Below are 27,833 nucleotides of genomic sequence, written 5' to 3' on the forward strand. Positions count from 1 at the left end.
TGCTTGAGCTGCTGTGACGACTTCATTTTAACATCGTCAACAGTAAAAGTACTGAAGTATTGGTCAATGGTAGAAGAAGCATTCGATTCTTTGTTTACGTTTAAAACATGGTAAATATATATACCTGATGCACGACATTTCAGAAACTCTTCGACAAGCACTTCTGACTCGTGTCGAAGGAAACCAGCAACTTCTCGATGATCCGAGGACAAAACAAACAGCACGGATTGGTTTTTCTCGATTTGTTTTATTGTGTTGGTCTGTTCATGTCTTTAAAGAGATTATATACACAAATTAGTACAACAAGAAGAGTTATCCAAAATATTACACTTTCAAAAAAAAGACAGACAACCCTTGAGAAAAAGATTTTACCATAAGTGTGTGTTTTCCTGTGAGCTTTCTCTTCTTGGAAATTTCATTCTTCTTTTTCTTTATTTTTTTTTAAAGCTAAATAAGAGTCACACGTCCACACGCTTACTTTAAAATCATTTTCCAGTTAAGAAAACAGGTGCAGTGTATTAATAGCTACAGCAGACAAAATACAAAAAAACAACAAGTCTCCCTGGACTGGATGAGTGGTACAAAAGTTGCCCTTTCTCTTGAAATTTAACAACTGATCTGAAAGAAAGGTAAACAGTAAATTTACCCGTGTCTATTTCAATAAATGTCAATGCTATTTTTGCAGTTACTTTGATTAAAATAATTTACTATTAGATACTCAGCTGACTTTTTTTTATTTTAGTAAGTTACTCTCTGAAAAGATTCCCAGAAGATCCCCGAACACAGAGTGGAAAAACACACGACGCTTCACCTTTTTATTTCTTTTACAATCGCTGAATATTTACCAAACAGCTTCACATTTCACTCCTCTCACTCACACAAAACTACCTGCAGTAAAAGGACAGAGAAAGGACAGTTGACTGAGGATTAAAAACACAATCTCACTGCACGCCAGTGACTTTAAGAGCAGTTGTGAGGCGACGAGGCGTCTTAAGGCTCACAGATCAGAGTTTCCACCACGAACTGGCTCCCGAAGTGACGGATCTTGTGGCAGTTCAGAGCTTCACGCTTCTGCATACCTGTGAGACGGAGACAGACACCTTCTTTTTAGATCTTACATTTTGTCTCTCATGTTGTTGTACGAATGCAGTAAAACTTGCCCTGCCTTTTACTAAGAGTGTAGCTCCTAATAGTGATCTGTGCTTCGTCTAACTGTTAAAGGATGAGGCTGGGAATATTCCAATGGTCGTCAACAGATCCAATGCAAAGACCAAAAGCCACAATGATTCAGTCTGCAGAGAATATGTCAGGAAAGAGATCCTTTCACTCTGAATACAAACCCTTCCTGTTGTCACATCTGTTATCTGAAGAATAAAACTTGTCACACACAAGTAACGTTTCGGTTTTTTTTCTGTATCGTTGCTCCCTGTGGAACTTGAAGTGGATTTTTTTTAGCGATCAAAACAGCAAAAGCAAATGTTTCGTTATCTCCCCGGAGCTTGTTTGTCAATGCTATGCCGGTATAACTGCTTATAATAGTTGGGTCCAGGCCAAGCGGCGACTGACAGTGACGTAGTAAATAATGTTATGAAGCCTCGAGTTTGGATTTTGGCCGGTGCCATCTTGCTAGTTCGGAGCGGTTTGGAGCCGGAAGTGACGAGCTGGGGGCGAAGTGAGCGGGGAATCTGACTCGATCTGATTGGAATTTGCCGATACGACGTCCCGCCTACCGACAGCTGTAACCTGACTGCACGACAGGGCTGTCAATCAAACAGACCAAGTGACTTTAGATAACAACACCGAGATAACTTGTGAAAACTATTTAATGACATCAAATTTGATGAGAGAAGTTGAATGGGAGTCTACGGAGCTGGAGGATTTTTGGAGTCCACCTCTAGTGGCACTCGCTGGTATTGCAGCCTTAAAGGCACTTCTGCAACGGCCTAATTTTTCAGACCCGGAAGTTAAATCCACTTTTCCCTGCAGTCTATGATCTGTCCACACACCATGAAGGATTATTTCCGGTCATTGCATCCTAACGGGGTACATGTCAGGTTAATTTTAAAACTATTGGAGCAGCCTTTCACCAATCGGCATTGACAACGATGTTGAGCGTTGAAACTCTGCCGCCACCACCTTTGTTTAACCGATTCAACATCCTCACGCTGAGCCGGCCCCACTGGTCGCTGATTGGTCAGCCCTTGAACAGGGTTTCCAGACTGTAATCAGAGTGAAGGCTGAAGCTGTGAGCTGAGGTGATGCTGAGCTACGTTGCTGCTGCTCTTGTATCCGCCCCCGTGTGTCCATCATGTATTCGGTGTTAACAGCACTTCCGAATCGATCGTGTTCTTACCCAGAATCCTGTCTCTGCGCTGCAGCTTGAAGGTGTCTTTGCCGCGGCAGAGGTTGTAGATGAAGTGACCGAGCTGGTCGACTTGCTCCAGGCGCTCGGTCACTATCATCTCCTCGTGGATCAGGTAGGACTGAGGCAGGTAGGTGCCGGCCTGGGCGGCGGGAGGAACACAGCACAAACATGTTACAGCACAATGTCAAGACTGCTCGCTGGATGTGGTGTTTACTTGCAAAACTGTATTGTTTTTGGATCTTTGAATACTTCTGTACGTGTTCGTCTTCATTTTCTTTCACTAGTGGCAGATTCTGATAAATCCTCATCACCGCAGGAGGACGTTTACGTTAAACTGAGCTCAACAGTTTTCAAAAGCAGTCCGAGACAAACCAGTTTAAACATCAGTCCAAAGCCGTTGTTGTTTTTTCTTAGTTTCATAAGAAGATTCATTAAATACGTCCAAACTAAGGTGTCAATCTTCTCATATAAGTCTGTGGAGGAAAGCAAGTAAGCATATTTAACAAAGTGTTGAACTATTCCTTTAAACTGCCCACAACAGAAGTTACGGTACAGATCAGATCTGGGTCTGTTACAGAGATCAACAGAGACTGTCGGAGATCTTTAAGGTTTACTTGTTTTTGTTTTCAGGTGAGGTCGGTCTCGTTTAAAGGTCAAACATCAGACTGACAGACAGGAAGCCGTCTGTTACCTTCACGTTGACAAGCAGCTCCAAAAGGTCTCTGGGAGGCATGACGATGGAGGTGTTGAGCGGGATGACGTAGCACTTGTTCAGACTCAGATCCAGGTAAGCGGTCAACCTCTGAGAATTAAAGAGAACATTTATAATACAGGTAAACAACAAGTCTTTAAGAAGCAGTCCTTTTATGATCTTTTCTAAAAGTATCAAATTGTTGATTAGCTAAAAACAGAAAACGTGGACGAAAAAAATGTGGTGAATTGATTGTATATGTATTCAATAAAGCATATCATTTATAAACAGTTAGAAATTGTATATTTGAAGGAGATCATGTTGACCAGATTACCGAAGGAAGGAAATGTTATCTTTCAAGGTTTAGAGAGGGAGAGCAGAGAGGGGCACACGAATGAATAAGAAATCGGGGGGAGACCGTCCTGATCCAGACGAGCGACTCGCATAAATAGAAGTTTTCTTAGCTACCGTTATAGTGATGACTCAGCAATATTTTACAATTACACCAATCAGATGCACCTTTTGACCAATCGATAACATTGAATCCCTCTAGGAGGAACACGTAATCTGCTCTCATCTATAGTTTGCAAATTCATTTCCAACTGCTACTGATAAGTTATTTGTCACTGAGGTGAAGAGTGTGTGATGAACGCCTGGGGGCGGGGCTTCGTCATCCTGGCCTTTGAGCCGCCTCACCCTCTGGAAGTCGTGGACGATGTCCGCCGGGTCTCCGTCGTCGAACTCGGGCACGGGCACGTTGATGAGCTCCACCTGCTCCCTCTCCAGCACACGGATGCGCTCCTCCAGCTGACGCAGGTGGAACCCGTTCGGCAGCTCCACCTCCACCTACAAATCATCAGGCAGTCTGTCAGCGGTTCGGAGACTTACAGCCACCGATTACACGCTGAAGGAGCCGACTTCAGGAGGTCTGTACAAATAATACGTCTGATATGTCCATAGCTGACTGACGGACTCAGCGATGTGACGTTTCCTGAATCAATTGTTGTTATTCTAAGTACAGTGAACCCTCGCTATAACGCGGTTCACCTTTCACGGTCTCGCTGCTTCACGGATTTGCATCGTGCATTGAAATCACATTAGGACTATATGTAACGTAGATATATTTAATGTCCAGTTCTATCTATTTCAATTGTAAAATAAAGGTTACTACTTCACGGATTTCGCCTATCACGGTTTCTATTTGGAACGTAACCCCCGCGAAAAACCAGGGTTCACTGTAATGGAAATGAACTGGTGAACAAAATCAGTGTCTATGGAAAAATAGCACGCGCAACTTATAAATCTAGAACCATAACGTGCGAAAGGAGCCGAATACCGGCGCTCACAGATCAATAAGTAACAATTTATTGTGGGCAAAAGAAAACAACTTTTCAGCCATAACCTGCATATTATATATGAAGACGGCTCCATCGTGTCACCGGGAGCGTTTCTAAAGCCGAGCGTTCTGTCTGCCTGCTTCCTGATTTGATCATGTTTCCTGGATTTCTGTGCTTCTATCGTGGGTAAACGTTTTCAAACGGCTTCTATTTTGTCTGTTTTGTATTTTTAGTTGTCATTTCCTACTTTGTGCTGCAGCCTGCAGACAAAGTTAATACAACCTGATGTGTTTTAGTCATTAAAAACATGAATTCTCCCATTTATTGCTTTACTATTTCACATACCGTGTCTGTAGCGGGAGGAGAACACATGTCTTATCCAAACTGATGTCGTGATTTATTGTTTTACGATCGGGAGCTTACTTTAAAAAATGTACTGGATTTTCTCAGACTGACTTCCTGCCTGGCCGATCTGCTCTGTGCAGCTTGTCGCGGTGTCCGGGAAGGCTTCCGTCAAAAATGGACACGCTGCCTATCTCTCTCGCTTCTGGGACGCTGCCGACACGCACCGCGGCGCGACCGGTGTAATATGAAGTATTGACTTTAATGACGCCGCTTCACTCCGGCAGCCACGCCGCAGACGGAACCGGTGGAAAATAGCCATGAGGCATCATCAGTGTTGCCGAGGCGTACGTTAATGACTACCTATAGGGACGACGATTGTAAAAAAAACTATTTCCAAACAAAAGTTCCTCGTTAAGACCTTTGAGACTCCAGTTCAATGAATGGTCAACGAAAAAGTCAAATATACGTGGCAACACTTCCTCAGAAGGGATTCACACATTTAAATGCAGAGATTACACAGTTACACTGTCTCAGCTGATTTAACTGAGGTCAATTCGTCAATCAGTAACTGAGGTCATCAATCAATCAGTGACTCGGTCTGTAATGATTATATGAAAAACCACGTCACACCGAGTTCACGTCACATGTACTGATCACAAACATTTCAAGTGATAAGCAGCAGGAGGGGATGCTGATGGGTAATATTCAGAGTTTTATCTTACCTCCTCTTCCTCCCGGATCATGAAGTCCTCCTCGCGGTAGTTCACCCCGCACACGAACACCTGACCCTCCTGAGACAAGGTACAGAGGAAACAGCAGGGAACGTGTGAAAGGAGACAAACTTTACATCAAAACGACCAAAACAATGTCTCCTGAACCACATCGACTCCATGGAGAAATAAATCTGTCAGAAAGTTAACATCCTATGGTTTGTTGTTGAAGGTGTGGGAAACACCAGCAGCTCTTTGAAGTCAGTAAATATTTCACATTTTTTGTCTGCCTGAGAAACTATAAAGATCCCCCTGTCTTTGTCTGAACAAGTCGAGGACAATGTGGGGGTAGTAAACAAAATACCAACGAAGAAGTGACTTCAAATTGGTGAGGATATCACAAAATATGTCAATTCTACAATGTTTGTTTATTTCCGAGGTGGTCCAGGCTGCTCTCGACCTCGACACGTGATAACCAGGAGATATACTCAGTCAATAAATAAGTTGTTTATACTTATTTTCATTAACAGCTGTGTATCTTTTCTAACCAAGTCATTTTATCCATCTGACTTCAAAGTCTCGTGACAGAGAGGTGAAATAGATTTTAGACAATTAAGGCCTCTTTGGAGCAAAGTATGATTAAACTTGGTGGATGTTACTTGTGTGAACATAACGTCTTCCTGATTCCTGAAACACCTCCATGTCCATGTTTACAGAAGTGATGTGACATAGTGAGAAAGGACAACTAAAGGATGTGCAGTATACCTCGAGGCCACATCGTTTTTATTATTTAAAAAAAAAAAAAAAAGTATTAAATGCAACACAAAAAGATCCATTAAGGGAATAACACAAAGACAATAAGAAAATAAAATTAAGATAACAGGATAGATGGGATGAAGTTTGTGAGAAATGAATGAGAGATGACCAAATTCACTGAGGTTCTGTCTCAGAATCTTTGATGGAGGATGATCCATTTTCCCGAGGCCACATCACTTGTGACATTAACAGAAAAGCGAGCAGGGTGCTGCAGGTCTGAGCGTCTCTGGACTTTATTCCGCTTCAGTCGGTTCTTTCTTCGTCCTCGTGAAATGTGCTGCAGTTTTTACATTCTCCTTCTACACCTGCCCACGTTCTGGAAGTGGAGTTTAGCACCTGACGTAGAAAACAGCTCACAACGTTCACCTGCTCCTGCTATATTTAGATTTTTAATAATTGTAAAACTGTGTCTGAAGATATGGTTTTATTTTGTCACTGTTTTATATACCCAAAAATGTAGCTTTAAAAAGTATGAAATGCAATACGTAACAATCACGTGTGTCAGAACACTTTCTGAAGTGGCTGTATGTTGTCGACGTGTTTCAGTGTTACTGATAATACACAGCGGTCGGAGATGTGGCCACATTGATTCAGAAACTACAGTAGGTCTGATCCAAATCCTAACAAATAAATAAATGTTAAAGGTACCATATACAACCATAACAAAGTATGTAAAGTTATGAGAAGAGCCTTAACAAAAGACAAGTAAAGCTAATGTTAGCAGCTGATGCTACTTCTAACCATCCGCTACCTAATGAAGGCAAAACTGTCACTTCAGCCTGTTTTCTTTCCATCCACTAATTTCTGGGGTATTTCTGGCTCTGTGTTTTTAAATCAAATTAGATTATTGATTTGTTTTATTCAGACTATTATTAATAAAAAGAAAAACTACAATTTGTAGAGTATCATTACAAATGCCATTGTATTGTGTTGGTATTAGATCATGGAGTGTGTATCAATACGTTTTGAAACACCTCAGTTGCTTTTTACACATTTTTATCTAATAGATGTGAATTCTATAAGTGACTTCTTTGTATGCCTGGTTGTTTTGAGGCCTTTGATGTGGTGCCTCCGCAGGACTTAAAGTTTATTAATTGGCTTAGTCCTCCTGAGCTATCGACCTCTCGGGCCTGAAAAGAAACAACTGTTAAAGCTCCAAGACTTCCTGCCTCCATTTTAATATCTCTTTTCTGTTTCTACCCAGCTGCTGTCATACGTGATCGTTTTTGTTGATTTTGCCCGTCAGCTGCATGAAGTACTTCCCCGGGTTTGCCGCTCACCTCCACGATTTTGTAGCGGTACAGGTAGTAGGCTCCTCCGACCACCACTCCGGACAGCATGAGGGCGAGACCCAGGCACATGCACCAGCACCAGGCCCGGGACTGGTGGTGCACCAGCAGAGCTGCCTCGGCATCCTGCAGGAGAGACGAGACGACGACGGCTGATTAGACGTGATCGCATTCAATTGTTTCCACCTCTTTTACAGGCAGGGATCGGAGAGACGCACCTTCAGCAGAAGATTACAATTAAATCCTCCAGCGATCAGCATCCGTCCGATTATCAGAATCACTTGAAGGGAATTTTCACTACTTCGCCTCCTGTCACTTGCTCATATATCTCTTCCTACTGAATGTATTTTCCTCAGATTTATCCCTTCACCTGAAGTATTTTAACCACTTTGACATTTAAAGTAGAGTCTCCTTCGAGGCAACATAAGATTTGGGGAGAAGCCGCCTTAAGGACGAACTCAGGGAACTTGAAGAATATCAAAGAATAAAAATAGAAATAATGAAGTAGAATACAAATACAAGAAATAAAAAATAATGTTAAGTGTTGTGCAAGAAGCAGCTGAGAGCAGCAATCTGGTGTGTTTGACTGTTGGTCATGAAGCCATAAAGTGCGGTATGCATTATTGCACGTAAAAGTGTATTGAGAAACTCTACTGTATCTCACTATTGCGTAAGCGAACTGTACATCGAACATAAATACTGAAGCTAGAATAAACAGTAAGTAGCGTAGGGAAGACAATGCAAAGGTGGGCGCCATCAGAGCTCTGCAATATCGAAAATACTCAAATACAAGTAAAAGTTGTGCATTAAAATGTTCACAGAATGTACTAAAATATGTTCACAAAATGTGAGTGCTATGCAACAGTATTGTGTTTTTCCCACTGATGGATTCATGCGGAGGCAGCATTTTACAGCTACAGCTGGTTAAGGCGGAGTTTATTTAACAATGAATTACACTCGCGGGGCAGAAGTGTGGTGGTGGTTGAAAATCCGATCGTCTCTAAAGTGCATGTCACTCAAGAGAGCCAATAAAAACAAATAAAATGGAAAAAGTTGCCAGATTGACAATTAGGGTGTATTGATTGATCTGTGTCAACTTGAAGCCTCGTTTTGATCCGCCACCGTTTGCCCCGTTAAAGATACTGCATTATATGTTAATGCAAACGCAACACTTCCTGTATCCATTTCAAATTAAAAGCCCTTTAAGCATTTCAGTAGACAGAAACCCTACGTTTCTTACCAAGGCGTGACTAAAATCGGGCAACCAAATTTAAGATGAGTAATCAAGAACTGTTGAAAATAGCAGGATTAGCAGCATTGTTGACTTTTTAAACACCACGTCTCCTAAATTCGGGTGACGCAACTATAAATCCTCAACTGTTGTATGTAAACTCGCCACCGCGGCGGTTACACACCCTCAGTGGTCACATGAATGCGTGTCACAAGTCTGCTTCAGTACTTCCAACAGACGCCACTACGCCGCTGCTCTTCGGCAAAGTAATCTGGAAGAGTGCATCCTGTCTTTGGTATGTCAAATCTTCATCTACAATCAGTGTGACATCGTACACAACACACGTATAAAGTATAAAATAAGCCGAATTGGAACTTCCCAAGTGAAATGTTAATAATAAGGTTTAAATTACAATTGAGAATGCGCCTTAAGTACGGCACTTAAAAAAATACATCACTGCAATATAAATATAATACAAGTTATAGAGTCGAGACAAAATATGGTACAAGAGGCAACAAAATTAAATTAAAAAACCCCAGCAGATTCTTTTTTTTAAAAACTAAAACGCAGTCTGCAAGTGGGACTCGGATCCAATAAACTGCCAATAAAATCGATCTCTATCCCGACTGTCAGCAGATCTCCTGATCTGAGAACAACATGAGGTCAAGACCAGTTCACAGTTCAGCAGCCAGACCTGCTGGCAGCCTGGAGACTCTCCAAAGCATGACAGGCAGGCAGCCAGAGGCCAGGGTGTGACGTGAAGCAGCAGAGTGTGTGTGTGTGTGTGTGTGTGTGTGTGTGTGTGTGTGTGTGTGTGTGTGTGTGTGTGTGTGTGTGTGTGTGTGTGTGTGTGTGTGTGTGTGTGTGTGTGTGTGTGTGTGTGTGTGCGCAAAATACAAAGGCTTTCTTTCGATCAGACGAAGGAGACTCCGCATCGTTTTTCGGACACACAGAGCGACAGTGTGACTCATCACGATGCAAATCACGGAGGGGAAAACGAAGACAAACTAAAGATGTGACAAGAAGAACAGGAAGGTGTGGCACTGGAAGGGCTCTGTTGGTATTTTACTTTACTCTGGAATTTAAAAATAAGAAAATGAAGTCAAATCGGACAGAAATCCGTTTGCTGGTGCGATGTTGATGTTTCAACACACAACAGACGTTTTACAGGTGACAGCTGGAAACTTTTCTTCAACAGATAGTAAAGTGTGAGATATGAACACATCTGTCAGGTGACACAACAGGTGAGACCTTTGTTGCCATGGTTGCTTTTTCTTCTTTTTTTTTAACTTGTGTCATCTTTTTGTTATTTTATTTGAGTGAATTCTATCTTACTTAAAAGTTTTTCTTGAGTGTTTTCAACAAATACAGCTGCAACAATGACTTTACAAACTATGTTAATAACAACAGATAGTTTGAGTCATTTTTTTATAACAAAAAGGCCAGACATTTTAAAACTAAAGGAGCAAGTTGCTCTGTAATGTAACCCAACAGTTACAGAGCAACTTACTCCATCATTTGGAGCTGTTTGTGTTCACCTGATGAATCAAGGTCCAACAGTCGCTCGCTTACAGCTCAGTTTTTGGTCTCCACCGACTCCTGAAGGCTCTTTTCACTGCTTCGGACGCTCCGCCGTGATTACCGGCTAATCTGATGTTTTGCTGCTGAGGACGTAGCGTGGGCGCGATGCTTTTTAGTGCTTTTACTCTGAAAAACAAACTCACTGCTGCATCAGAAAAAGCAGCTACAAGAGCAGAGAGAACCAAAGTCCAGTCAGCTGGACAATGAACTGCAGATTCATTCATTCATTCCTCGGGAGGTTCATCTCTACCAGGCACCTTTTTAAAGTGTCTACCTCGTCTTCACATCATCATTTCATACACTCTCAACTGTAAAATACCGTTTGTGCTTTTGTGACTTTGCAAATAACTTTAAGAGGAAGAAAAGGCATTTAGAAAGTTGGGAGAGCTGAAAGACACACAAACTGAAAGACACACAAACTTTTGTAGGTTAAGACTAAACGCAAACATAACGTTTGTTTGTTCACCATCAGCACTGTCATTGTGAGGATGTTAGCTTTGTTTCAATAAGGATTTGTATATATTTATATAAATATATTTGTATGTATATATATATATATAATATGACATACTGCTGTGTTGTGTTGTGTGTGTGTGTGTGTGTGTGTGTGTGTGTGTGTGTGTGTGTGTGTGTGTGTGTGTGTGTGTGTGTGTGTGTGTGTGTGTGTGTGTGTGTGTGTGTGTGTGTGTGCGTGTGTGTGTGCCCCTGAACAATCTCTGGGAGAAATTTGAGATTGTGAGCGGAGCTGAGAGCAGAAAGGGGGATTATGGGTAAATATTCAACAGCTCAGAAGAACCGGGAGCTTATCAGCAGACAAAACCCAGCCAGTGGACTCTGGCCAGACGGATAAAGACTCGGCCTCTTTCGAAACAGGCCCCGACTCGTCTCCTGCTTTCATCTCCGACTGCTAAAATCCCAAACCCCCTTTCTCACACTGGAATCATTAACCTGAAGCTCTGCTGCTCTGTTGTTGGTTTCTGTTTGACAACCGTCACTTCTCTCTTAGTCTGAAAATAGATCCTGTGGTTTCAGTTACAGAAACACAGAAAAGCGTTTTCTCGCTGTATTTTCAAAACAAACTTATAAACACTCCTGCAGGTTAAACTGGGCTAACAGACCAAAAACAGGCTAAAAGGAATTGTCTGGCCAAACAACATGAAGTCCACAAACTATAGAGCCTGACCGTTATATCATCAGGCCCATGTTTTGGGTCGATCAGATATATTGGTATCAGTGTAGATTTTGGTTGATACCCAAAGTTTTTTCTACGGAACATGATGCAAAAAAAAAAAAAAAAAAAAGAAGTTATTTACAATTATTCAATTCAAAGTGAAGTTCACAGATAGCAATGTAAATAAATAAAATGCAAAGTATTTTTTTTAAAGTGTCAAAAGTGTTTGAAAGAAAATGCGTTTATGTACAACGTATACTGTACCTAGCAATATAAGGAACATCGACCGATGGATCAATATTAGAATTTTTTTTTGCGGAATAAAATCCTGTATTTCTCAGTTTTTACCACAAACTACTCATAATGCAACCGTCTCTGTTGAAGATTGTGTTCCACTGGTACTTTCTGTCTTGTCAACAAGACAACACAAGCCTCTCGTGTTTCGGTATAAACTACAGTATACACTTCCAGGCCTGTTAGGTGTGTTGGTTGCTGATATTACACGGGTCCAGAATACCACACAGAAAAACACAAGGGCATGAACACTTCCTCCTGTTGTTCCAGTGTAATCAAACAGGCGGAACAAACCTGTAACTGCCACCACATCTGACAGGAAACTGCACAAACTGAAAATAACGTCTCTCGTTTTGTTATTATCAAAAAAAAATATATTTTAAGGAATGAACAACAAATGTTCTTCATTTTGCAGTAACTGAATATAACACAAAGAATATAACAAAGACACGGTTAAAGTCATCACTAAACAATAACAGACTCCTGACATGCACAGAAAAGAATCTGCTCTCAGGACAGCTGACCTCCACTTTAACATTCAGAATTTTCCGTTTGGTCAGTAGTCCCAGTCGTATCTGACAAAATGCATTTCAGCATGTTTGCAGCCTTTCCAACTTGATAAATGTGGAGAGTGGAGGAGTCAGCACTCTCTGGTCAGAAAGAAGGAAAAACAAAAACAATAAAAAAAGAACATAAGGGGTCACGGGAGGAAACTGCAGTTGTTCTTCAGAACCAGCAACTTAAAAACAGGCAATCAGCCCTTTCTGACCTTCACCTCAATCAATATACAGAAAGAAAGACCAAAACTCCCCGAACATAAATGCTCTTCCTGGAAAGCAATAAGCTGAGCGCGAAGCGACGTTGAGAAAAGAGGAACCAAAGAACAGATGTTCGAGGCAGCACGAGAGCCAAATATGAGGACAAACAAAAGGAAGCCTTTATGAAGTGCAGAGAGCTGAGAGCAGCGAACACTCCCGGTGTTCGATGGGGTCAGTTTGACGGGCCCGCCGGCCCACAAGGACACTAAAAGGGAACATTTCCTGAGGCTTTTCTCTGTCAGCTGTAAAGCTCGGGTCACCACCATTCATGCGTCTTTGGACTCGGAGGGTAGAAAAAGAGGAACTGAAAGCAAAAAAGGATCAAAAGCACAGGAAGATGAGTCTTCGGCAAAGAGATGAGAATATTAAACAGTTTTGTTCAGAGAATTTCTGGCTCTTAAACTGTGAAAAACAAGCCACTGAACAATTTTTATTTTCCTGCTGCCAATACAGGCTAACCACAGGTTTTTATCAAAGACAGGACAGTCCAGTGTCTGTGGTTAGTTCACTGTCTGTAATAAAAACAGGACAGTCCAGTGTCTGTGGTTAGTTCACTGTCTGTAATAACAACAGGACAGTCCCGTGTCTGTGGTTAGTTCACTGTCTGTAATAACAGATGATATAAGAATAAGAATAAACGAAGAAATGCTGAATCAGAGATTGTGCTGAGTTAAAGAAGATAGTTAAACTAAAGTGATGCAATGACTTGGCACTATACAGTCCCTCAATGTTAGTAGTAGTTTGTTTATGCTCTTCAAGCTTGATGAAATAAATAAATAAATAAACTACCAGTTCGAACTTTTCTGGAATCAACTCAAGTCATCTTCTGAATCCTAATGAAGTGATTTTCCTGTTTTACCACCGTCTCATAAAGCTTCACAGAAAACAAGACCCAACAGGCCTTCAGATGAACATTTCACAACTCCAACACACACACACACACACACACACACACACACACACACACACACACACACACACACACACACACACACACACACACACACACACACACACACACACACACACACACACACACACACCCTTATTATCACACCCCCATGTTAACTAGGTGAAGACTGCCAGCGTCACACAGCACGAACATTATATAACATTCAGAAATGAACACACTCTGAACAAAAAGAGGAAATTTCTACATTATGTAATCAACTGAGGTGATTCGTTTTAATAAAGCTGCATCTACAGATGATTATCACTGCTCATAACTAAATAAAAAAATCAACAGAAAACAATATCTATACAATCGCTGTAGTTACAACCCAGTCATTTTATCCTATTGAAAAAGTTTCCCCTCGGGGATTAACAAAGTAACTACCTAACCTAACCTAACCTAACCTAACCTAACCTAACCTAACCTAACCTAACCTAACCTAACCTAACCTAACCTATTGGACATCGGTGTGAAATGTTGTGGTAGTTAAGTGTATGAATTCTGGAGGTCGGGCCAAACAGGTGTTCTGTGAGGTCACGGTGACCTCTGGCCACTAAAATCCAATCAGATCAAGTCCAGGTGAACGTTTGTGGCACATTTAAAGAAAACTTCCTCGAGGCGTTCCTGAGTCTGGTGGAATCAAAAGCGTTATCTAACATTAGCTGCGATCAGCTCCCACCGGCACCTTACAGCAGCAGAGCCTGTCAACAGGCCTCAAATCTATCCTCCGCACTTGTTTTTATTAAAACAAACTGTCTGCACCTTCTGCTTTTTAGTAAACTTCCTCTTTTGTTCACTTCCGTCAGACTTTAATGAGAACTGCTGTCACTTTTGGTCTCATCTTGAAAGCTTTTTTTTTTTGTTGTTGCGGCTTGTCTCTGATTCACTCTCTGTTTGAGCGTGAAGTCACACAGTCACACTACAACACGGATCAATAACCGTCTGACACCGTGTGTGGACCGCATTAAATCAACCACAACAAACAAACATTTTCCAGGCCATTAAGTTTGTGGGCTCTCGTGTGGTCAGAGGGCTGCTATTTATCTGTGTGTGAATTTAGCGTCTTTTGGGTCGAGGTCACTGAGGCCGGATAAAAGAATACATTTTATTATTTTTAGTGCTGCGCTCAATCTTTGCATTTGTGCCCTTGCTCAGTAAACATGTTTCACATCTGCGCTAAGTGTTACAGTCAGTGGCGACTTGATTGCTTGTCCACATAAGAGCCGGATGGGATCGCCATGTTGTTGTTGTTGTTTTTAATACTGATGATGATGCTGCTGCAAGTAGTGCAATTATTGTTAAAACATTGTTTTGCCCATGTGGGCCAAAAAATACTGATGTGCCACACTGTAGTTTTTATTTTCCAGAACAAATTGAGGGAAGTGTATCTTGTGATGTTGGTATATCTTTCTAGTCTTGAATCAAAATCAAGAACTGAGTGGAATCAGGATAACAGGGTCGATATCGAGCCCCGAAGGAAAGAGACAAAAACAAACGATCAATTCATCATCAATTATCATTAAATTACAGCTGATTATCTTTCTTTCTGTCATGTAATGCATGATTTTGGTGCTTTTCTGATGGCATTTTTATTTATGAAATTCAATGAGCTGCTGCTTTACAAATTCATAATCATAATCAAACATTAAAAGCAGTTCATTGCTTGGAAAACCTGTTTGGTTCAGATGTGATTTTTGCACACAATATATCTTCCATATTGGGGAAAATTAAATCGTAGCTTTTATCATCAGTAATCAGTGGACAAATAAAATACTATTTCGGTTTCCCCTGATCTTGAACATGGCTCAGTCTACCAGTAAATGTCCTGAGCGATCAACCTTTGGTGTCCTGAGCGTCCATCCACACGAGAACGGATTGTGTTTCTGTTTCCGTGGAGACAGGTGAGTATCGGTGTCCAGGACAGGTTTCATTTCAGCCTCGCTGCTCTAACACATGAAACTCCATCCTCTGCTGTGAGCTGCATCCAACCTCCGTGAAGGCGACCAGCGGGTGAGGTGAGATTGAACGACACCCGAGGCTACGTGACAAAAGAGGGCAGCACGCAGCTCATGTTGGGCATTTTTTGCTCTTTTTGCCGATTATCAATTTACTCCACTTCTGTTTTCCGATCATGTCCGGAGTAAAGAAATTAAAGTAAGGATGTGTTTAAGATGTCTTCCTCTATGATAGTCACAAAGAACCAAAAAGTAGCTCTTTTTGATGCACTTACAGAAGGATTTGAGGTAAGGGCTAAAATCTATTTGCTGCGAATCCTCTTAGGGGCTCCCTGAAGTGTATCACAGGTGGTTAAACCCTGAACCATGAACTGCACTCGGATTCAAAAAGTCAGGGAACACGCATGAAAGCCTCCAAAAGCCATAAAACACATTTATAAAGGAAGGGCCCGATTAATGCGATGATGTCACCGTGATGTTGAGAGGCAGCCGTAAGCGTGAGGTTATGAGGAGCAGCAGCTCTGCAGGTCTGTACTAGGTGAAGGGTGCCTGAGCTGCTGCTTGGTTGCTTAATCCTTCCTCTTCTTGAGTTTTAGTGGTCGGCGGCGCCCTGTGGGAGGCGGCTAAAGCTCTCAGTCTCCATCTCACTGATTACACCGTAATCCTTTCCAAGCAAGTCCGCACGCCCGAGACGGCACCGAGAGAACAACGCGGGCGGAGAGCAGGCGAGGAAAGGTTCGGTCTGTAATCCAAAATCTGTAATTAGGTATGTTGATGTACGTGAAGGCCGAAAGCTTTCTCTGCCGATCAGCGGAATGACAGCTTCTCCTCAAAACAGAGAAGAAACTTTTCATTTTATTTCTCTCTTCCTCAAAATGATCACGCTGATGCAGTTTGGTAGCATGTTGCTGCTGTGACGCTGTGGGATTTATAGGAAGTCACAGCCAGAAAAGCAAATATAGCAGTCTTCATTAACAACAACATAAATTACTAAGAAGACGGTCTTTGCCTTCCAATATCCATACTGCCATACGATTTAATACGCCAGAAACAGATTTAGTACGTCCCAATACATAGTATGTTAAATGTTGAATGGCAAAAGTACCAGGATGTCCGACTACATCTGCTCGTATTTTGCCGTATGCAGTACACGCGGGGTATCTGCAGGACGTTTGCTTTCAAGTAAAAAGAAAAAGCAGGCGATGCATAACACAATAATGCCCAAAAGTCCCAAATGTCAAAAGTTATCGGTTTATTATGACGTGCGATGCAGAAAAGCAGCAAATTTCTACAACGGAGAAGCTGGAAGCAGAAAAGGTTTGGCCTTTAGGACTGATCCACTGATTATTTTAGTGCTACATCCTCCAGTGATGTTGAGTAGTACCTCACGAGTTGTCTGCAAAAACGTATCGAGCAGGAAAGAAAGTGAATTACATACTGCATACCATAAAAAACTTTGAAGGGATACTTTTTTTTAAATAGAAAATACATTTTAGTAAGGCCAATACGCAGCTCAAAGAAGCTCAGACACGAATGAGCGACCTGAAACTGAGGAATCTAAAGAAGTTCTGCCTTCACCCCAACGCTACAAACCCGATGTCCAATTAACTAATATGCCAGTATGTTGTTACTCTTGTATTAAATATGATTTTGAGCAGCATGAGAAGGAGAATAAAGACGATATGTAAAATGAATTCTAATAACTTTGCCGTAACATTAATGGCAGTTGTCTTTATCAAAACGTGCTTTTAGTTCATCAAGACACACTTTTACATCAAATGATAATACAAACAATACAAATGTCATTATACAGCGTAATACACCAGAACACACCCTCGATCCTCAGCCCTGAATATGGATGAGGCAAAACTCATTAAAATAATCTGTTAAGAGGAGAGAACAAACCATCTATAAATCTAAAAATCTCTCCAACCGTCGAGCACAGGCATGTTTTGAAAAGTCTGCCAAGCTGTTGTCATGATTTAGATTTTCTAAAACATCGATGATCAAATGATCCAAATCATAAAACCTTTAGTCAGCGTTTCTTTAATTTAGCAGTAATTCACCATCGCCAGCAGGAATCTGGCGGCGGCGTTCATTTCACCAGGTCGTCTGTTTCTTCACGTAGAGTTTTGAAACGCAGCATCACCAACAACAAGTTCACACACGCAGCCCTGAAGCTGCACATATGAATAAAAGCGACATTACACGCTAACACGCCCGCCTCGTAAGCAGAGTGACACCTGCAGAGCTTCCTTCCTTCTTGCGTCTGCATGATCAGCAGAGTGTTTCTGTGTTTCTGCTCCAGCTCAACGACTGCAGCCTCCAGAAAAGCACATTTACTGCTGTAGTGACAACAGCAAGAAGGCGATCACTCACTTGCTTCATATAGACAAGAGTTTACTTCTTAATTAATAATTAATAACTATAGTTTTGGTATACCATTCGTTAATTCTTCACAGGCTACATTTCCAATCTCTACCAAAACTCCTAAAATACCTGGAAACTAGCAATCAGATATCTCAAACAAACAATTTTTTTTCTCCCCAAACTGTCTATAGAAGCCTTCCTGTTTTTTGGCTCTTATCAGTTGTGCATTACATGTCAGTAAAGAATTGATAGTTGGAGGTAAAAGTCAAGGTTTTCTTCTCCTGGCAGGATGTAATTGTTTACCGTTGACAGGTGATAACACGATGTGTGCTCACTGCTGTCAAACCTGCTCTGAGGAAGGCGAGCGCGTCAGTGGATTTGTTGGCCTCGATGGTAGATAAACACATGTACAACATTCAGGCGACTCTTTCTGTTGTTCGCCCGACTCCGAAGCTCCCTGAAGAAGCTCCCTGAAGAAGCTCCCTGAAGAAAGTCCCTGAAGAAGCTCCCTGAAGAAGCTCCCTGAAGAAAGTCCCTGAAGAAGCTCCCTGAAGAAGGTCCCTGAAGAAGCTCCCTGAAGAAGCTCCCTGAAGAAGGTTCCTGAAGAAGGTTCCTGAAGAAGCTCCCTGAAGAAGCTCCCTGAAGAAGGTTCCTGAAGAAGCTCCCTGAAGAAGCTCCCTGAAGAAGCTCCCTGAAGAAGGTCCCTGAAGAAGGTTCCTGAAGAAGCTCCCTGAAGAAGCTCCCTGAAGAAGGTCCCTGAAGAAGCTCCCTGAAGAAGCTCCCTGAAGAAGGTTCCTGAAGAAGGTCCCTGAAGAAGCTCCCTGAAGAAGGTTCCTGAAGAAGCTCCCTGAAGAAGCTCCCTGAAGAAGGTTCCTGAAGAAGCTCCCTGAAGAAGGTTCCTGAAGAAGGTCCCTGAAGAAGGTCCCTGAAGAAGGTTCCTGAAGAAGGTCCCTGAAGAAGCTCCCTGAAGAAGCTCCCTGAAGAAGGTTCCTGAAGAAGCTCCCTGAAGAAGGTTCCTGAAGAAGGTCCCTGAAGAAGGTCCCTGAAGAAGTTCGGCCGGAGGAAGAAGCGCCCCGTAAATCATTTCAATTTGTTCAAGTTCGGACGACTGGTAAAGATTGTCTCCGTTTGAAGAGTCTCTTCTTCATTGACCATGAACCGCTAACAGCTGCGGCTGCTGAAGCCCTTTTGTCTGAACAAAAACATGGTCGGCTGCTCCCAGTAATTTACTGGTAAACCATCAATGCACAAAGGAACTGAGTTCACTACTAGCCTTCGTCGTGTTGAGCACCGTTTTCTAAATTACGTAAAGAACCAACTATGGCTTTTTAATATGCATCAAATTTTACATCATATTTTGATATTTGAGTCCAAACGATGCATGTTGGAAGGTCTGCTAATATGCTGGTTCTCTTTCTTTAACGACGTGACATAATGAGGTGTGAAAACATTGAACGCAACTCAACATTTAAAGACAAAAGATCTGAAGTTAAGAGAACGTCACGTTTCTAAAGTGGTCTGAAAACAAAAACTAGACATTTGAACTTGAATTAACATCTGCATTTACATTATTTTAAGATGAAATTCCTCTATGATGATTTACAGTGAACCTGCTTCCTCTCATGACGCACACCGACACTCAGCCACAGCTGTAAGTTCATTTGAGAACCCAGTTGTGAAAGCGGATCTTTAATGAGCGCCACCCGCACCTCGCTGTCCTGCAGCCGGGATGTTAAGCTGCGGCGGGTCGAGCAGGACTCCAACGCCCATAAAGCCTCGGCTCAGCCGCTGACGTGATCTCTGCTGTGACGTGTTAACGTGCCGCGAGGTGAGCTCAGGTAGCTCCTCCACGCTAACCTTCAGACTGAGGTCATTTTCAGCTGCGCTCGACAAGGTCACAGCTTTTTTTTCTTCTTTTTTTTTTTACTATCTTTTAAAATCATCTTTTCATATCGCATTGTGCTACTTTTAAATCCTCTGTAAAGTCCTTTGAATGTCTTTGACTTTGCCTCGGCTTGATGATTTCAGGCAAAAAGCTGTGGTAATAAACATTTATTTTTTGTAATGCTGAAAGATCAAATCAATAAACAAACTGATCAGCCAATAGATAGAAAACTGATCTATAGCCAAATGATCAATTCATTGATGTAAAACAATTCAAATGTCCATGAAGCTGCTCATATTGGAGTATTTCATGTTTTCTTCAGTCCTTGTAGTAGTTATGTTTGGTCAGACCATATATGGACTTTGAAGACGTCACTTTGAGCCCTAATTACTTTAATGACACATTTTTCAATGTTTTTGACTACAAATTAAGTGATCAATGACATTCAACACGTGAATCAATAATCATAATAAAATCGAGAGGAACATATTGTATAACAAGAAAACAGATGGATGACTTTGAATGTCTTTAACGTCTGGATCTACAAATAAGACGTCTCAGCGTGCAGATGGGAGGACAGCAGGAAACTAAATGGTAATTTACTCAAAGTCTGAGTGAGTTTAGTAAAGCAGATAAAATGCTGATTAACCCTGATGATGTTCTGATTAAAAGTAAGTGGAAAAACAGCAGAAAGACATTAGTAGAACTGCAACGAATACTCTAATTGATGAGCTAATTAATTATTTTGATTATGTTTTAAGCAAAAAACATCCGGACATTTTCTGGTTCCGGCCTATAAAACTTGTTGCATCTCAATAATTTTGGTGTTCAGACCATCAAAACTGATCATTTGATCATCTTGGGTTTGGGGAAATTACAGTGATCAAAAATTCATCATTTTCAAATATTTTATAGACAAAGTGATGCGTCGCTTATTCGAGATGATCAGCAGATGAATAGATAACGAAGGAGATACACGGTTTTCACAGGACGGTGAGGAAGTAAGTGCAGCTCTTGGGCAAGAAGTATTATAGGAGGTGGAAATAATATTCACATGATTTATAAAAAGGAAACAAACGCACACTACTCAGCAGGTTGTTATTTAGGAGCACTGCTCATTCAAATGTTAATACACGCATACCTGTTCTTATTTCCTGGAATTTGAATATCATTTGCATCACGTGTCAACTTCCTGTTAGTGACCTTTCAGTACTGAAGCTCAGCGATTGTGTTGTTTCAAAGCTTTAAGCTACAGCAGCTATGTTTGCAGACTCTGAGGTTACATGTGAACAGAGATACCACGCGGTGGTGTGTGTGTGTGGGGGGGGGAGGCGATGTTGAGTGGTTTGTTTTACTGTGACGTAGAGGTTTGTTAAGCGGCCAGACAAAGAGCTGCACAGGAAACATGGAGTGAGACATGAAGCACTCTGGGAAGGAGGAAGTTAAGGAAAGACCGAGTACTCAGTTACACACATCTGACAAAGCGATTACAGCGCCAGTCTGCTTCGTGGCATCACAGCTCTTCACGGGTAAATGGTCGTGGAAACAGACCAGCGTTGTTTTGTACGAGTAACTGGATGTAAACACTGACTGCACAGAGGTAGTTCACCTATCCAGTGAAAAGACGACATGAAATAGCATTAAAGTTACGTCGATGCAACTCCAGTGCTGTGAATCTTGGTCAGCCTCTCCGGGAAATCGCAATCTTGCAATCGCAATAATTAATGCGAATCCGAAATATTGCAGCAATATTTGCGGGAGCTCGCACATTTTGCTATGACTTACGCAAAAAATTCAATTAAAATCTATTTTATTTACACAGCGCCACATCACAAAAAAACAGGTTTCAGGGCACTTAACACAGTAAAGTCCTTACAAATGAACTTTACAACATTATACAGAGGAACCCAACGATACCGACGGGAGCGGTCGGGAAGAAACAACCTCCTTTCAACAGGAAGAAACCTCCGACAGCAGCAGGCTCGGAGGAGGGCGGCCATCTACAGGAGCTCTGCTGAAGGTATTATGGCACAGTCATACTTTCAAAGTAGTCTTTCCAAACAAAGCTCGCTTTAATAACAACTATAACGAGTCGTTTAAATCTGCAAGCCTCTGCTGCCTCTCATCAGCCAAACAAACTCCGTGCTCGCTCATCGGAAAAAACAGAAGTGACGAGATATTGAAGGAAATGTGGCGGAATGAGGAATAATGTACGTTAGATTAGTTTGATGCACGCTTTCAAGTTGTGAGAGAATGCACTTTGTTTTTGTGCATACAGTAAATGTTGAATATTAATTAAACAGCATCTAAAGCTCTTATTTTGACAGCAGATTTAGCCTTATGTATTCTAGCTGTTAGTCACAGACAGTCTGTCCCTTCTATGATGTTTTTGTAACCTCGGGCCCCCTCAAAGTACAATAAATTTAAAAAAAAGTTAGAACTAAAATATCTTTTGTGATATTCAGCATGCTCATTATCAAAGGAAGTGAAAACTATTTTTTAATCTTCATCCTCAACTTAATTTTTTTTTCTAATTTCCACAATTTTACCATAAAAAAACTCACGTAACACTCAGCAAACTACAGCGCGATGGTTGAGAAAGTCCACGAACAAGCATTTTTGAACGCGACAATCACAAAAAAAGAAAACTGCAATACCCCAGAGGGACTGCTTTGTGTGCGGCTCTTCATCACTCGGTACCACAGAAGGAGAGTTGGGCACACACGGCCTGAACACATGAACACGTGTATCCAGAGGTCGTCTCAATAGCTGGAACAAAACCTACGGGTATGGATGTATGGATGGACCGTCTTAGCCTCCAGGTTTGACCCCTCCGCAGGCGGTTTCTGTCCGTCTTTAATGGGCTAAGAAACCGGCTAAACCCAGAGTTTGTCTGTTACTAAATGCGGCCGCTGAGACATTCAGAGGAAAAAATAGACCACGCTAAATATTTAGGGTAAGCCTGTCTTCGCGCTTAGTTTAGCTCTTCCCCGGATGTGCCATGCTGCCTGAGTCCAAACAGCCACGGTGGAGCCAGCCAGGGCGGCAGGGTTCGGCCTGTTCAACATGCGGCTTAAGAGTGTTTCATTCATGCGTCTTTCTGGTGTCTGGTGTTGTATTTAAGTTACTGCAGGAGGCACGCGTATGTATTTCATCTACTTTTTCTCGTTTATTTACTCACAGCACATCATCAGTCCTTTAAATCATTTATATGTCCAAACTCTGGGCTGCTACGTCCGATTATTTCCATTATAGATCAACATGCTGATCATTTTCTACAGTTTTGTGTGCAGAATCTCAGAAAACAGCAAGAATAAGGATTTCTCATAGCCTCGGGTAAAGGTCAGACAAAAACAAGATGTGCTTGTTTTAGTTAACCCAAATACATGAACATAAAAATCGAGAGATTGACAGAGAAAGAGGAAGAAAGACGGTATAGAGTGACTGAGAAAGGAAGCAGAACTAAACAGAAACCGAATTAAACAGAAGAGTCTTTGTTATTGTGTAACAGCGGCAGGTAGACTCAGGTAGCAGCACGTGGAAAGGTGGCAGACACTACTGGAAGTCCATCGGTAATCATCGAGGCATCTGACAAACATCAAGCATGTGTAGGACAGAATGGACTTCTTCCAGACGAAGTTACATGCAGGGCTGCAGGCTGTTGTTAACGCACATGTTTTTAACAACAACCTGCATTACTGCTGATGAGTTGTAGATTATACAAATGTTGACCATTAAAAATACCAAGCTAATTTACACCAGATTTAATTCAATTCAGACGTTATAAAGGACACCGCTCATGAGGGGTCCATAGAACAGGGACTCTTAGTTAGTAGACCTAGTTACAAGCTCGTTCTGCTAGTTTTCATATCGGTTCATAGGGTTGCTTTAGATCATAAGACCTCGTCAAAAATGTGTTCCTGCTTTGGTAAATTATTAGAAGGCTGCATGAAACGATCTGGACCAGGACCTCCGAGTGGAGTCTAACGGCAGACAACAGAGACCAGACGTCCAAAGACAAACAGGAAACCTAACAATAGAAAATAAGGTTGGGAGTGCGTGAGGTCAATATGAATGTCACACTACTTCCTGCCCTGACACCAAGCAGACCACTAATGATCAATAGCTGCATATGGACACAAACACTTTATTGATTCTTGAGGGGAAATGAACAAATACAATCAGAGACAGGGATGGATGAAGAGTCTGAAATAGATATCAGTAAATATCTGCTGACTCAGACGGTCTCCAGCCCGTCCCTCCACGCCGGGTCATCACGCTGCGGAGTCGTCCCGTTACCGGCCTCGTCTGCCGTCAGGTAAACTCCTGTCAGTTCACTCTGCAGCTTCAAGTAGCCCAACTCTTATTTTTCCATCACATGACTCTGATCTTATGGTTACTAACCAACACATAAAGGCAAAACGCCTGCATGATGCCACATCTCTGTGTTTACAGCCTTTGCAACACAGTAACAAGAGAAGATTAGCTGTGGAAGGAGAGTTTGATCCGATGATTGAGTCCAACTGAAGGGAAGGTATTACCGTTAAAAAGGAGTCGTTTGAAATTCGTCCTTTTGTCTGATACTAAACAGCTTCACAGACCCAAGAAAGAATAATATGTTGGTTTTTTTAAAATTTGTATATGTTAATTAGAGCTTACTGACAATCAAATAATAATTTGAGCCAGTCTTTTCAAGCAAAAAAAATGTGAAACTTTGGTGGTTTGTAGTGGAGCTTTACAGTCTGAACCAGCAGAACAGAACTTCCTGCCTCACAGTGACAGAAGAGCTTACAAGAAGGCAAAGTGGGTGAGGGTGTGATAAGCTCCCACCGAGACAGCTCTGCAGACATCCGTGGGAACAAGCAATGATTTTTATTTCTTTCAGGATGAAATTAATCGACTGACCTTTTTCTAAGTATGCAAACTTTTTAGGCAGATTACGAACGCTGATATTGATATATGTACACACTTTTCAATTCCAGAGAACATCGAGTCTCTCATGTGGTGGACATGATATACGTTGTATTATTATGCCTTAGACTCTATTGTAGGATTCTGATCAGAAATATGAAAATATTAACCAAGCGTTGCTTTATAACAGAAGATTATTTTGCATGTCATGAGGCGATATGAAGGTGTCTGCTGATGGATTTAAGTTTGCTGAATTTTAGAGCATTTTAATGTGATAACTATATAAATATTGATACTCTCAAGCATTACAATGTTAGGTTTTATGGTACTCTGTTGATTCTCAAAAATACAATATACATTTTTTTTTTATAATTAGTCTACATGTAAAGATCCGTGGCTGCTCTTTTTGCTCAGATTGTAAACATTATAGGGACATAAATAGATCCCACTGTTCTGACTGCATAATAAAAGGTGTTTTTTTTCTACTCAGACTTTATGCCTATTATGGTGTGTTCTTTATTGTGCTGCAGTTTCCCTTAACTTAGATTTTAAAAACTGCAACGATGCATCATGTACCCATGCATCATGATTTGTGTTGTGTCCACAGATTCTTTAGGATACTAATTTTGCAGACTGTTTAAGAGCTGGAAAGGATCACATGTCCACCAGGATTAGGATCAAGCATACGTTGTCATACAGAACCTGCAGTGATGCACTGAATGTCTGTTCAACAAGACACAACTGAAACAAATCAAACTGAATCTAGACTTGGTGAATCAAACTCTGGAGATCAGCGCTGATGTCCAGCCCTACAGAACAGAGCACTGATTTACCCAACAAACTACTTTAAAAGGTTTAGTAAGGATTTGAAAGGAATCACATTGATTAAAAATGCTATTGGTTGGTTTTCTGCTGCAGATGCAACCTCTTCCCCAAGTAGGTCTTACAGGCCTACTAAACTAAGCGGAGAATGTGCTGCGACTGCACTTCAATCCCCAGAAGGAAAGCATTAAGCTCTGATTATCAAGATAAGAGTCAGTCAGACTGAAACTTAAGAAGGGGAAGTGATAACCAAGCCTCACTATCACCATCTAGTCTGCAGCCACAGACAGGTTGCATGAAAACATCTGAGCGAAGATCTACTTCTCGTGAGAGTGAGAGATCAGACGGAGTGAAGAAAATATATTCTTCTGTAGAAACAAACCTGCTCACGTAATATTACACCTTGTGTGTTTTCCCTCATCTTATATCGTGTGACTTTACAAAAGAAGCCTTTTTTGCAACCTATACTGAAGATTTAATCAAGTCCATATTTCAGCTCTACAGAGTAAAATTTGATCTACAAAGAAACACGCCCGTCTGTAAGCCTGCAAACATATCTGAAACCTCCTGCAAACATATCTGAAACCTCCTGCAACGGCGACAGAGCAGCTCCTTTCACAACAGGGTGGAGACGAGCGAGCAGACTCGCAGGAGGAGTTTCTGCAAGACTTTAACCTGACAGACGCAGCACGCCACAGGAGTCAGCGTTTTAAAATCAAAGCTCCAAGCGGCAGAATAATGTAACTCGTCTGCAGAGTGAAAACACTTCGCTCAAAACTGTCAGTCACACCTTCATAGCAAATGCGGTGTCAAATGTTGTCACAATTTTTAACAATCATTACAAACTTGGAATGGTTGTCCACACTCAAATGACTTTTAATAACTTTAAGTAATATTTCAATACCTAAAATAACCAATTGCATAACTTCTCCAGAGCTGCCAGGAAGCGTCCTCTTTAACTGAGCCACACCGTCTGATAAACTGAGAAACTTAAACTGTATGTCAACTTTAAAGATTAAACTCCTGATTTCTAAAAGGATGGTTAGAAAAAGTTACCCGCCACAGCTGAACTGTCCCCCGACTTTGCATGTGGTGTTGGGTATTTCCCATCCTTGTCTGCTTTCTCTTTTATGAGGGTGACGCCTTTTTAGCCCAGAAGCAATAAAACATACTAGAATATGGTTTATTAACTTCACAGTGCTAACAAAACTAGAGATGGAGTATCAGAAAATAAGAAGTCAAAAGATGTGAAAGTAAATAAACAATAAAAAGCCGCTTTTACAGCCATCCAGAGAGCAATGAATGATTCAGTAGGATATCAACAACCTTCGGTCTTTGATTAATGGCGTATTCATGTTGCAGGTTTTTCTGTATTTTCTCATCACATATCCACTTTCATTTTAGTTTTCTGCATACACGGTGTAAAACGACACTGACAATCACGTTTACGTGAATATTAAAGCAAACTAAAAAACTGACCGTGAAATCTAGCAGGTAAAAACAACATGTGACTTTGTACTTGTGAAATGAATTTTGCCTCCGTGACCCTGTTAAATGTTTTTCTGTTATGATTTCACTTCAGGTCTGAAGTTTGTGTTGCTGGTTAAAGGAGCAGTTACACGTCTTTGTGTATTAACTTACAACGTGTTATCAAACCAAATTAAAAGCGGCAGTTTTTTGTCAAGGATAGAAAAAAAAATGTTTTTATTTAAATAAGGTATAAATTACTAAAAGGTAGGAGACAAGTAAGATTGAAACACCGCCAACTATAAACACATCATGTTCAACGGGGGGAAACAACACTGAACGTTTACAGTAAACAGTAAACGCCATGAGGAAGAAACGGTGACCAAACACGTAATTCAAATGACCTTACTACCTTACAACACACTCGGAGTCACGTAGTAAACTGCGTACAAGTTAGAGAAACGGTGAAAATATATTGGGAGCTCAGTTAAACAATGCCATTGTGTGTCTGCACGTTTCTATAAACTGCGTCTTTTTTCCAACGAGCTGCCAGCCGACTTCACGTTAGCTCAGTTAGCCATTTTCTACTCACTTTGTCCTCCTCCGGAATGAGAGTTTCGCCGTCCTTCTTCACGTCCTTCTGTGCCAGAGCCGAGTTAAAAGACACTTTAACCATCCTGGAACAACTGCTGACAAACTCCGACCGGGAAGGAAAAAAAACGGCGAAAAAGAAGGAAAAAACAAAAACAAAACAAAACAGAGAGAATTCGCTCAGGATCCGAGAGTCCGCTCTCCTCTCCGGACAAGTCGGTCTGTTGTGACA

At 41.4% G+C, this 27,833-nt stretch overlaps 1 protein-coding gene across 2 annotated transcripts; it reads right to left on the minus strand.

Moving 5' to 3' along the window:
- Positions 1-227: 227 nt before the first annotated feature.
- On the minus strand, positions 228-27,833 carry itm2ba (integral membrane protein 2Ba). Of its 2 annotated transcripts, none has more exons than XM_069720094.1 (7): positions 27,603-27,833; positions 7,545-7,679; positions 5,461-5,526; positions 3,753-3,902; positions 3,057-3,167; positions 2,354-2,504; positions 228-1,079 (listed from the first exon to the last, which is right to left on the minus strand). In XM_069720094.1, the coding sequence occupies exons 1-7, from the start codon at positions 27,684-27,686 to the stop codon at positions 991-993; spliced, it is 786 nt and encodes a 261-aa protein (XP_069576195.1). In that variant the 5' UTR covers positions 27,687-27,833; the 3' UTR covers positions 228-990. The 2 variants fall into 2 exon arrangements, with proteins under 2 accessions (XP_069576195.1, XP_069576196.1); XM_069720095.1 differs by having other exon boundaries at positions 5,461-5,529; positions 27,603-27,827.

The sequence above is a fragment of the Brachyistius frenatus genome, unplaced genomic scaffold, assembly GCF_029030835.1.
Source record: "Brachyistius frenatus isolate BFR_SWC_R1_liver_20210118 unplaced genomic scaffold, ASM2903083v1 Contig_232, whole genome shotgun sequence".
Classification (NCBI taxonomy): Eukaryota; Metazoa; Chordata; class Actinopteri; family Embiotocidae; genus Brachyistius; species Brachyistius frenatus.